The sequence below is a fragment of the Salmo salar genome, chromosome ssa04 (assembly GCF_905237065.1).
Source record: "Salmo salar chromosome ssa04, Ssal_v3.1, whole genome shotgun sequence".
NCBI lineage: Eukaryota > Metazoa > Chordata > Actinopteri > Salmoniformes > Salmonidae > Salmo > Salmo salar.
Window position 1 is genome coordinate 57,358,924 of NC_059445.1, and position 12,831 is coordinate 57,371,754.

At 40.6% G+C, this 12,831-nt stretch overlaps 1 protein-coding gene across 1 annotated transcript; it reads left to right on the forward strand.

Moving 5' to 3' along the window:
• The first annotated feature begins 7,953 nt into the window (after positions 1-7,953).
• Positions 7,954-10,263, forward strand: LOC106603500 (polyubiquitin-C). Its single transcript, XM_014197272.2, is given in 3 exon segments — positions 7,954-8,271; positions 8,792-9,363; positions 9,365-10,263. Coding segments are annotated over 2 exon segments (1,374 nt in total). The 5' UTR covers positions 7,954-8,271; positions 8,792-8,799; the 3' UTR covers positions 10,175-10,263.
• The last annotated feature ends 2,568 nt before the right edge of the window (positions 10,264-12,831 follow it).

A 12,831-nucleotide genomic window follows, 5' to 3' on the forward strand; every position in this document is an offset into this window, starting at 1 on the left:
AACAAAGATTGAGTTATTTGGTCATAACAAGGGACGTTTTGGCGGCAAAAGAACACAGCATTCCAAGAAAAACACTTGCTACCCACAGTAACATTTGGTGGGGGTTCCATCATGCTGTGTGGCCAGTTGAGGGTCGCATGGCTTCCACTCAATATCAGCAGATTCTTGTGAATAATGTTGAAGAATCAGTCACAAAGTTGAAGTTACGCCGGGGCTGGATATTTCAACAAGACAACGACCCAAAACACTGCTCAAAATCTACCCGGGCATTTATGCAGAGGAACAAGTACAATGTTCTGGAACGGCCATCCCAGTCCCCAGCCTGAATATCATTGAGAATCTGTGGGATGATTTGAAGCGGGCTGCCCATGCTCGGCAACCATCAAACCTAACTGAACTGGAGATGTTTTGTAAGGAGGAATGGTCCAAGATATCTTCATCCAGAATCCAGACACTCATTAGAGGCTATAGGAAGCGTCAAAAGGCTACTAAATATTGATGTGATTTTTCTATTGGGGTGCCCAAATTTATGCACCTGTCTAATTTTGTTTTGATGCATATTGCACATTTTCTGTTAATCCAATAAACCTAATTTCACTACTGAAATATTACTGTGTCCATCAGTTATTTGATAGATCAAAATGAAATTGCTGATCCAAACACCCAATTATTTATAAATGGAAATCATGGAAATTGTCAGGGGTGCCCAAACTTTTTCATACGACTGTATGTAAATAAGTATTCAGACCCTTTGCTATGAGAATCGAAATTGAGCTCATGTCCATCCTGTTTCCACTGATCATTCTTGAGATGTTTCTACATCTTGATTGGAGTCCACTTGTAATAATTCAATTGATTGGACATGATTTGGAAAGTCACAAACATGTCTATATAAGGTCTCACAGAGCAAAAACCAAGCCATGAGGTTGAAGGAATTGTCCGTAGAGGTTCGAGACAGGATTGTGTCAAGGCACAGATCTGTGGAAGGGTACCAAACAATTTATGCAGCATTGAAGGTCCTCAAGAACATAGTACCCTCCATCATTCCTAAATGGAAGAAGTTTATAAGCCACCAAGACTCTTCCTAGAGCTGGCCGGCCGGCCAAACGGAGCAATCGGGGAAGAAGGGCCTTGGTAAGGGCGGTGACCAAGAACCCGATGGTCACTCTGACAGAGCTCCAGAGTTCCTCTTTGGAGATGAGAGAACCTTCCAGAAGGACAACTGTCTCTGCAGCACTCCACCAATCAGGCCTTTATGGTAGTGGCCAGATGGAAGCCACTCTTCAGTAAAAGGCACATGACAGCCCGCTCGGAATTTGCCATAAGGCACCTAAAGATTCTCAGACCATGAGAAACAAGATTCTCTGGTCTGATGAAACCAAGATTGAACTCTTTGGCCTGAATGCCAAGCGTCACGTCTGGAGGAAACATGGCACCATCCCTACGGTGAAGTATAGTGGTGGCAGCATCATGCTGTAGGGATGTTTTTTAGTGGCTGGGACCAGGAGACTAGTCAGGATCGAGGGAAAGATGAATGGAGCAAAGTTCAGAAAGATCCTTGATGACAACCTGCTTCAGAGCGCTCAGGACCTCCAGGGCAAAGGTTCACCGTCCAACAGGACAACAACCCTAAGCACACAGCCAAGACAACGCAGGAGTGGCTTCGGGACAAGTCTCTGAATGTCATTGAGTGGCCCAGCCAGAGCCCGGACTTGAACCCGATCGAACATCTCCGGAGAGACCTGAAAATAGCTGTGCAGCAACACTTCCCATCCAACCTGACAGAGCTTAAGAGGATCTGCAGAGAAGAATGGGAGAAACTCCCCAAATAGAGGTGTGCCAAGCTTGTAGTGTCATACCCAAGAAGACTAAAGGCTGTAATCGCTGCCAAAGGTGCTTCAACAAAGTACTGAGTAAAGGGTCTAAATACTTATGTAAATGTGATATTTCTCTTTTTTATTCTTTGTCATAATGGGGTATTGTGTGTAGGGAAAAAAACGATGTAATCCATTTTAGAATAAGGCTGTAACGTAACAAAATGTGAAGAGAGTGAAGAGGTCTGAATACTTTCCGAATGCACTGTAAATATGTGCATATTTACATAGCGCAAATTAATTTATCTGGAAACTGGATGAAGTCAGCCTAATTATTTTGGTTTAATTTTGTTAAAACACTCAAAGACCGGACTTGTCCAGAGCAAATTGTGAATTAATACTTTTTTCATCTTTCTATCTGTAAAATACTTTAAATGCGTTTTTTGGTGCATTTTTTAAAAAGAAAATGTTATCTAGAATATATGTTTTACAACATAATGTATTAAACATTTCCTCTGGGCAAGTCTGAAAAATACACAGTTGAAGTCAGAAGTTTACATACACTTAGGTTGGAGTCATTAAAACTCGTTTTTCAACCAGTCCACAAATTTCTTGTTAACAAACTATAGTTTTGGCAAATCGGTTAGGACATCTACTTTGTGCATGACACAATATATTTTTCGAACAATTGTTTACAGGCAGATTATTTCACTTATAACTCACTATCACAATTCCAATGCGTCAGAAGTTTACATACACTAAGTTGACTGTGCCTTTAAACAGCTTGGAAAATTCCAGCAAATGATGTCAATGCTTTAGAAGCTTCTGCTAGGCTAATTGACATCATTTGAGTCAATTGGAGGTGTACCTGTGGATGTATTTCAAGGCCTACCTTCAAACTCAGTGCCTCTTTGCTTGACATCATGGGAAAATCAAAAGAAATCAGCCTAGACCTCAGAAAGAAAATGTAGATCTCCACAAGTCTGGTATCCAAAACCCTTAAGGTACAACGTTCATCTGTGCAAACAATAGTACACAAGTATAAACACCATAGGACCACGCAGCCGTCATATTGCTCAGGAAGGAGACGCATTCTGTCTCCTAGAGATGAACGTACTTTGGTGTGAAAAGTGCAAATCAATCCCAGAACAACAGCAAAGGACCTTGTGAAGATGCTGGAGGAAACAGGTACAAAAGTATCTATATCCACAGTAAAACGAGTCCTATATTCACATAACCTGAAAGCCCACTCAGCAAGGAAGAAGCCACTGCTCCAAAACCGCCATAAAAAAGCCAGACTACGGTTTGCAACTGCACATGGTGACAAAGATCGTACTTTTTTGAGAAATGTCCTTTGGTCTGATGAAACAAAAATATAACTGTTTGGCTATAATGACCATCGTTATGTTTGGAAGAAAAAGGGGGAGGCTTGCAAGCCGAAGAACACCATCCCAACCGTGAAGAACGGGGGTGGCAGCATCATGTTGTGGGGGTGCTTTGCTGCAGGAGGGACTGGTGCACTTCATAAAATAGATGGCATCATGAGGAAGGAAAATTATATGGATATATTGAAGCAACATCTCAAGACATCAGTCAGAAAGTTAAATCTTGGTCGCAAATGGGTCTTCCAAATGGACAATGACCCCAAGCATACTTCCAAAGTTGTGGCAAAAGGGCTTAAGGACATTCAAAGTCAAGGTATTGGAGTGGCCATCACAAAGCCTTGACCTCAATCCTATAGAAAATTTGTGGGCAGAACTGAAAAAGGCCAAAATTCACCCACCTTATTGTGGTAAGCTTGTGTAAGGCTACCCGAAACGTTTGATCCTAGTTAAACAATTTAAAGGCAATGCTACCAAATACTAATTAAGTGTATGTAAACGTCTGACCCACTGGGAATGTGATGAAAGAAATAAAAGCTGAAATAAATCATTCTCTCTACTATTATTCTGACATTTCACATTCTTAAAATAACATGGTGATCCTAACTGATCTAAGACTGGGAATTTTTACTAGGATTAAATGTCAGGAATTGTGAAAAACTGAGTTTAAATGTATTTGGGTAATGTGTATGTAAACTTTTTATCTCCGCTGTTTTATCTCCGATGTGTGTGTGTGTGTGTGTGTGTGTGTGTGTGTGTGTGTGTGTGTGTGTGTGTGTGTGTGTGTGTGTGTGTGTGTGTGTGTGTGTGTGTGTGTGTGTGTGTGTGTGTGTGTGTGTCTGCTACAGGCTTAGACAAGTCTCTGATATTTGGGTAGTTCTACATGGTCTCCTCATACTTCTGCCCACAGAACTTCTCAATTGTCACACTGCGTACCGTACCTGGGTCCAAACAGTGTTGAGCTATGCCTGGTTGGAACAAACACACACACCCAAACCTGTCGGTTCAGTTTCATGCATGTGAGACACTCCAACACGTTGCTATCCTCCCTGTTGTACCACAAACAACAATACAGGGCGCGTTTCAGGTTTACATAGAAAGCAAAGGTAAACATGACTGTTTCTGTGTTTGTTAGTAGTCATCCTTAACATCTCCATCAGGATTGGAGTGTGGTGTGTAGAAACCTTGGACTCCACAGGTCCTACAGAAGGTGTGTATGGCAGCGTGTGTATTGAATGTACACTACCGTTCAAAAGTTTGGGGTCACTTAGAAATGTCCTTGTTTTTGAAAGAAAAGCAACAACAAAAAATTGTCCATTAAAATAACATCAAATTGATCAGAAATACAGTGTAGACATTGTTAATGTTGTAAATGACTATTGTAGCTGGAAACAGCAGATTTTTGTATGGAATATCTACATAGGCGTACCGAGGCCCATTATCAGCAACAATCACTCCTGTGTTTCAATGGCACGTTGTGTTAGCTAATCCAAGTTTATCATTTTAAAAGGCTTATTGATCATTAGAAAACCCTTTTTCAATTATGTTAGCACAGCTGAAAACTGTGGTTCTGATTAAAGAAGCAATAAAACTGGTCTTCTTTAGACTAGTTGAGTATCCGGAGCATCAGCATTTGTGTGTTGGATTACAGGCTCAAAATGGCCAGAAACAAAGAACTTTCTTCTGAAACTCGTCAGTCTATCCATGTTCTGAGAAATTAAGGCTATTCAATGTGAGAAATTGCCAAGAAACTGAAGATCTAGTACAACGCTGTGTGCTACTCCCTTCACAGAACAGTGCAAAATGGCTCTAACCAAAATAGAAAGAGGAGTGGGAGGCCCCGGTGCACAACTGAGTAAGAGGACAAGTACATTAGTGTCTAGTTTGAGAAACAGACGCCTCATAAGTCCTCAACTGGCAGCTTCATTAAATAGTACCCGCACAACACCAGTCTCAACGTCAACAGTGAAGAGGCGACTCCGGGGTGCTGGCCTTCTTTTATCTTACACTTTTCCAAAAATAAAGATTTAAAGTAAGCATTTCACTGTTAGTCTACACCTGTTGTTTACGAAGCATGTGACAAATAACATTTTATTTTAATATGACTTGGGAAATATGCCAGGGAAATAAAACCAAATCATGGATTGCTGTCTTACCTTATCCATTGACTGCTTTCAGAGTAAGGAAACCAATATGTAATTTTGTAATTTGGGTTAACTATCCCTTTTATAAAGATGACCACATCGAGTAGAGGGTTATTATAAAACAACCTTATGTAAAAAGGGCTGTGGTTATTGTAGCACACAAGAAACGTATATTGACATATGTCTGTCTGTCTGAAATCGCTTCACATATTTTCTAAAATAATTTACACTTTCTCAAATCACAACACTGCTGAAGAAGCTCTTTGTATATAGTGCTCAACAGAGACTTATGGAACATGTTTTGCATGAAAACTTGTCCTCCTTCCCATAATTATAAACAGTCAGACTGGGTTGCAAAGTACAGGAGGCTTGCACAACCACATTCCAGTGAAGCTCAACCAGTCCTGAGGAAAGAGTGACGTGGAGATCACGCGTTGGGATTGAGTCACATGAAGAACCAACAGTCCACAATGCTGCTGTGTATCCGCATGGGAATACTGTGATTGACCTAAACCAGACCAGACCACTCTTTGCCCTCAATATATTGTACAGTTGGCCAGTTACGGAGTTCCTGGAAGGAAGTAGAATATCAAACTAGGCCCTCAGCAGCTCAATGACTGTTGGTACACTGTTCATCAAACTTAAATGAAAATGCTTGAATTCAATAATGTCACAAATATTATATTATAATTAATGCAGCTGTTTTTATCTCAATATCAAAACATTTCTGGGTAACAATTAAGTACCTTACTGTGAATGTTTTCAATTAAAAATGTCAAAAAGACACTAAAATAGCTTCTTAGCAAGTAACAATTTCTAAAGCAAGAATGTTGTTAGGACCATGGGAGTGGTCTTGCAGGTCAGAACTCAATCCCTCCAAAACAGGCTGAAATTTCAGGCAGTCTTTTCAAACAGCTCTTACACTAAAAGGGCATTATCATAATTTTCACAATTTCACAGTATTATTCCAACCTCATAGTGTGGAAATATATATAAAACACAGAAAAATCATGTTTTGGACTACAGTGGGCCAGGTCATGTCAAGTCTTTAGTCTAGATGGTGCTCAGTATGGACATGTGACAGATATACATTTAACCTTCACACTGCAAAATCAGTGCACCTAAAAATAACTGATGATAACTGCTTGGTCATTATGACCATCTCTATGCCTCCTCTTGAAATAAAATAGGACTATAGCAACAGGAAAGGCGTGTTAAATAATGTATGAAAAGAAAAGACTGTGAAGGTTATGGAAAATGTCAGCCTTGTGTTTTAGTAGTTGCTGCTGTTACAGGACCCAACTGGCTCAACAATCTGGTGTCAGGCAGCTGTTGGCCCTGCCTGTGGAATTCATTTCATAGCCCCTGACCCAACAATGTTAACATTTTCACAGTGCAGTGGATCCAGATAAGCAGAGCCAAAGAGCACCGTTTTACAATTTCTGCCTTGTTCATTCTGAATAAACAAATGTATACATTTGGACATGACCTCCAACGGTGCAATCGTTCACCAACTGAATCAATAGTGTAAATTCAATCCAAACCAGATTTGTTATTGGGTAAGGATGATGAAGGTTAGAACTGGGTTGATCTGTATCTCATCCTGAATCAGGAGTCAAAGGAGTCGTTCAAAGTTGAAACAATGTAATTAATTTCATTTAAAAGTATATATCTGGCCTTCAAAAAATATATGCACTTACTTGTGGGGCAAACCAGTATTTAGTTACTATGGTGTGTTACCAAGCAACCTATATTTACCATGCACTGTAAATAGCCTATACATTACAATCCTCATGTTGTTCTGTCTGAAAATAGTTTGGTCCTTCATGCCGGTATGTTTTTTTTTCTCATTCTGCTTTATATCTCTGAATTTCTCATTCATTTCTCATGGAGGTGCTCTGTAGAGCAAGAAAGGTAGAGACCTGTACTGGTAGTAGTGTCAGCTTTCTCTTCAACCTGACATACTTTACTTGTGCAGATCAAGCAGGGAAACATGTTCTCATCTGCTGGAGGCTGGACCTCATGCTACAAGTTTCTGCTCTACATTCAGAAGTATTTTGGGATTTTTTTAGGATTGGGAAATACCATGACATTTGCTCTCTATATAATATGTTTACATTAAGCAAATGTGACAACTGACAAATAATTGTTTTGAACAGGTTGTGCCATATAGCGTGAATGAAGGGGTGTGTCTTGGTGTTGATATGAGTAGACCTATATCAATAGATGAGACAGACAGTACATGTTGTTAAAATGCATAACACACAAGTGTCAAAAGTTTCCATTGTTTCATTAATTATCCCTCAACACTGATACTGTATTTATACTAAGAAAACATTGTGAATTGGAAACAAAGGAAATAATCATTTGAGCCTAAAACTGTTTTTACAGTTTCTCAAATCTCAAATGACACAAACCACGTTTGTTTTTTATGTAGCTGGCTTTTCCAACATATCAGTGTTGTTGACACAGTTCACGGTACAGTCAGACAGGTTTGAAAAAAGTCACATTACCAACACAGTATCCACCAATCGTTGTTCAGACAAACAATATAAGCGTCCAATCACAGACTTACTGGAGGGGGTTCTTGATGTGGGTGGTTCTAGCAATTTCTAGAGACATCTCAGCACACATTAAATAAATGTAACTCCGCCGAGAGTAATTGTTTTAAAATCATATTTTCTTAATCGATAATTCGTGTATGTGTTATATGTGTATTTATTCGAATGAATTACATTTATATTGTAAGTTTAAGGTTAAAGCACGGACTATATTTTCAATCGCGGATGGATATTGTCACATGACGCTTTTCCACGTCGCAATGTTTTCTTGGTATAAATACAGTGTCCGCGCCCTTCGTGAATCATATTGAACGCAGAATAAGAAGAGTTTCTAAGAAGACGTGTTTGTGAAATTTACTTCGAGGTTATCGTAAGTAGATACATTCGATATTGATATTAGTGTTAACTTTTGTATTTTACAGATAGTCATGTGTTAACTACTGTGCTAGGGTTGTAACGTTACTTGCTAGAATTCGGCTTGACCTAGTTTTGTCGAATGGTTTTGTTCACCAACCGTCGTCTTTCACCCTTCCCTTAACAAATATTTTGATTTTTGTGCCCAAATTTTAAATAAAGCCTTGTTACTATACGCCTCGTATGTCTTACCATTTTACTAGTTTGCTAACCATGACTATGGTTGTCCTTCTTTTTTTTCTCCCCAATTTGTATGCTTCTTTCGTTAACGTATTTTTAGCTGGCTGAACAAATTGGACTAACAAAATGGCGCCCGATCGAATTCGGAAGCGAAACGATCGCTACGCAGTTCAAACAATTGCTACTTTACCCCAGTAGCTAGCAAAGTATAATGTTTTCATCTTGCGGAAATTGACGTCAGTGGTATGCTTTAATAAATAAATTGGTCTGGTAATTACGTTTCACTGTCTATTCAGGTGTAAAGATGCAGATCTTCGTGAAGACCCTCACAGGCAAGACCATCACCCTTGAGGTGGAGCCCAGTGACACCATTGAGAATGTGAAGGCCAAGATCCAGGATAAGGAGGGCATCCCCCCAGACCAGCAGCGTCTGATCTTCGCCGGGAAGCAGCTGGAAGACGGCCGCACCCTCTCCGACTACAACATCCAGAAAGAGTCCACCCTCCATCTTGTGCTGCGTCTCAGGGGAGGCATGCAGATCTTCGTCAAGACCCTCACCGGTAAAACCATAACCCTTGAGGTGGAGCCCAGTGACACCATTGAGAATGTGAAGGCCAAGATCCAGGACAAGGAGGGCATCCCCCCAGACCAGCAGCGTCTGATCTTCGCCGGGAAGCAGCTGGAAGACGGCCGCACCCTCTCCGACTACAACATCCAGAAAGAGTCCACCCTCCATCTTGTGCTGCGTCTCAGGGGAGGCATGCAGATCTTCGTCAAGACCCTCACCGGTAAAACCATAACCCTTGAGGTGGAGCCCAGTGACACCATTGAGAATGTGAAGGCCAAGATCCAGGACAAGGAGGGCATCCCCCCCAGACCAGCAGCGTCTGATCTTCGCCGGGAAGCAGCTGGAAGACGGCCGCACCCTCTCCGACTACAACATCCAGAAAGAGTCCACCCTCCATCTTGTGCTGCGTCTCAGGGGAGGCATGCAGATCTTCGTCAAGACCCTCACCGGTAAAACCATAACCCTTGAGGTGGAGCCCAGTGACACCATTGAGAATGTGAAGGCCAAGATCCAGGACAAGGAGGGCATCCCCCCAGACCAGCAGCGTCTGATCTTCGCCGGGAAGCAGCTGGAAGACGGCCGCACCCTCTCCGACTACAACATCCAGAAAGAGTCCACCCTCCATCTTGTGCTGCGTCTCAGGGGAGGCATGCAGATCTTCGTCAAGACCCTCACCGGTAAAACCATAACCCTTGAGGTGGAGCCCAGTGACACCATTGAGAATGTGAAGGCCAAGATCCAGGACAAGGAGGGCATCCCCCCAGACCAGCAGCGTCTGATCTTCGCCGGGAAGCAGCTGGAAGACGGCCGCACCCTCTCCGACTACAACATCCAGAAAGAGTCCACCCTCCATCTTGTGCTGCGTCTCAGGGGAGGCATGCAGATCTTCGTCAAGACCCTCACCGGTAAAACCATAACCCTTGAGGTGGAGCCCAGTGACACCATTGAGAATGTGAAGGCCAAGATCCAGGACAAGGAGGGCATCCCCCCAGACCAGCAGCGTCTGATCTTCGCCGGGAAGCAGCTGGAAGACGGCCGCACCCTCTCCGACTACAACATCCAGAAAGAGTCCACCCTCCATCTTGTGCTGCGTCTCAGGGGAGGACAGTGAAAGTTTCCCCTGCTTCTGTTCTGACAAATGTTTTCATTTTCACATGTTTTTTTTATTGAAGTCATTAAAGGCTAAATTAATGCATTTAATTAAATTGTTCAGTGTTTTCATAGCTTTCTGAAATGTTCTGATTTGAAACAATGCAACTTAATCTTTAATTGGTTGAATGAGGTCATTCATGAAGATGGTACTTTAATTCACACTTGCAGTGTGAATACAGCTGCCTATGAGTGGTCAGGAGCAGTTCACGCGTATTACTTACCTATGCCTTATTTACAGCGGTGTATCGCAGGATGGTTTAGTGATTTATTTTTTTGTCAAATTAATTCTGCCACGGTATTACTTCATTGGTTTTAAAGCTGGAGCAACTCGACTTATCTGGTCTACATTTGACAATGTAGCCACCATATTCCTAGTCTCACGCTCCAAATCAACTTCTGTGCCATACTGATGGTAAGGGGCAATTTTCCTGTCAGATCAACTCCACTAGGATTTAGTTTTTTATGGTGGGTAAAATGAAGAAATGTAGTGTTGGAAGCTACTCTGAAAATGTAGTATACCATGCTACCAATTGATTCCCGCTGGAAGTTAAGGTACACTAAAAGTGACACGTGGGCTATATAGTCTTAATTAAATATATTTTGTAAGAATATAAATCTGAAGTCAAATTGCAAGACGGCTCACTTTGGGGTTATGCTACGTGAATGTGTAATTTAGACAACAGTATCATGAGACTACCCTTTGCCAAGTTTCCATAACTTTTAGTGCATGGGTGCGCACTTCAGAGGCATTGTAACAGACATTTTTATTTTACCTTTAACTAGGCAAGTCAGCTAAGAAAAAATTACTTTCAATAACGGCCTAGGAAGTGTTCAGGGGGCAGAACAGATTTTTACCTTGTCCACTTGGGGATTCGATCTTGCAGCCTTTCGGGTACTAGTCCAACGCTCTAACCACTAGGCTACCTGCCGAAATATCCAAATGCATGCTAGAACGTGCCAATAGGCTCTGCCCAGTAGGATTCATTTGCTCCCATTGGAAATGACAGGCTGTGGTTTCTTGGCTATAAAAATCGTTATTGCTTTCTTCACCCATATTTTATTTTTGCTAAATAAGTAGTGTAGTTCCAGTACTCAACTACACTGCTACATAGCAAGAAAGTAATTCACTACTGAAAACACTACCAAGATTTGCATTTAGTTCAATGATAAGTTCAACGATATGTAGTTCAATACTCCAACTACAAACGTAAAAAAGGTAGCAGGTACTGTTTTGTACCTGAATTCCTGTTAATGGGCCTTTGCTGCCCCCTGTTGACTAAATATTAAAACAAACCAAAGCTGTAGTGTATGGAATGGAGCATTAAAGTTATATTCTATCACTTTGTATGTGGTGAATTTAACACTTTTTATACAAAACTACAAACTGGTAACACTAGTAATGTAGCACGTTTTATATTCAAAACTTTTTATTCTGCATTCATTTTGTTTGGAGACATTTTTCACAACAATTGATCCAAAATATACAGTACCAGTCAAAGGTTTGGACACACATGGGTTTTTTTTAATTTTATTTTTTACTATTTTCTACATTGTAGAATAATAGTAAAGCCATCATAACTATGAAAGAACACATGGACTCATGCAGTAACCAAAAAAATGTTAAATCAAAATATATTTTATATTTGAGATTCTTCAAAGTAGCCACCCTTTGCCTTGATGACAGCTTTGCACACTCTTAGGGGGGGCTCAATTGTCATATTTGAGTAAAGGTAAAAAGTTAAAGTAAATTATATACATCAAATACCTTATATTAAGCAAACCAGACGTTATGGTTGTCTTTTTTAAATTGTATTTACTGACAGCCAGAGGCACACTCACAACATTCAGAAACAATTTACAGTTTTTTTTATTTCAATTTAACCTTTATTTATACCGTTTTTTCCCATTGAGATGAAAAATAGATTTTAAGAGAGACCTGGTGAAACAGCAGCAGGGGGAACAAAGTTTCAGACAAAACAACTTACATACACTAACACAACATTGAACAAAACTATAGACACATACAGTACAACAATTACATAAAGAAACAATGTGTTTAGTGAGTCTGCCTGATCAGAGGCAGTAGGGATGACAACTTGTTATATTGATAGGTACGTGAATTGGACCATATTGTTGTCCTGCCTGAGCATTCCAAATGTAACAAGTACTTTTGGGTGTCAGGGAACATGTATGGAAGTAAAAAGTACACATTTTCTTTAGGAATGTAGTGGAGAAAAAGTAAAAATTGTCAAAACTAAATACTCAAGTAAAGTACAGATATCCCCCAAAAAACTACTGAAGAAGTACTTCAAATATTTTTTTCCCCGTTACTTTACACCTGACTGGTGTTATTTGAAATATGATCGCTGAAAAAGATCATAGAACTGTTTTATCTTTCCATCAGAATCTGAAATAGGATTGGATCAAGTAAACAGTATTTACATTCCCCTCATAAAACAGGATTACTACCACACAAAAATGAGCTGGCTCAAGCAGACCGACTAAAAGTTTCTCATATGCAGTGACCTTTCCAGCTTCTGTAATCAAAGTGTTTGCAACCTGAAGAGGAGCCCATATAGTACATACATACTATAGAATGAGAATTGAACTCCCTAA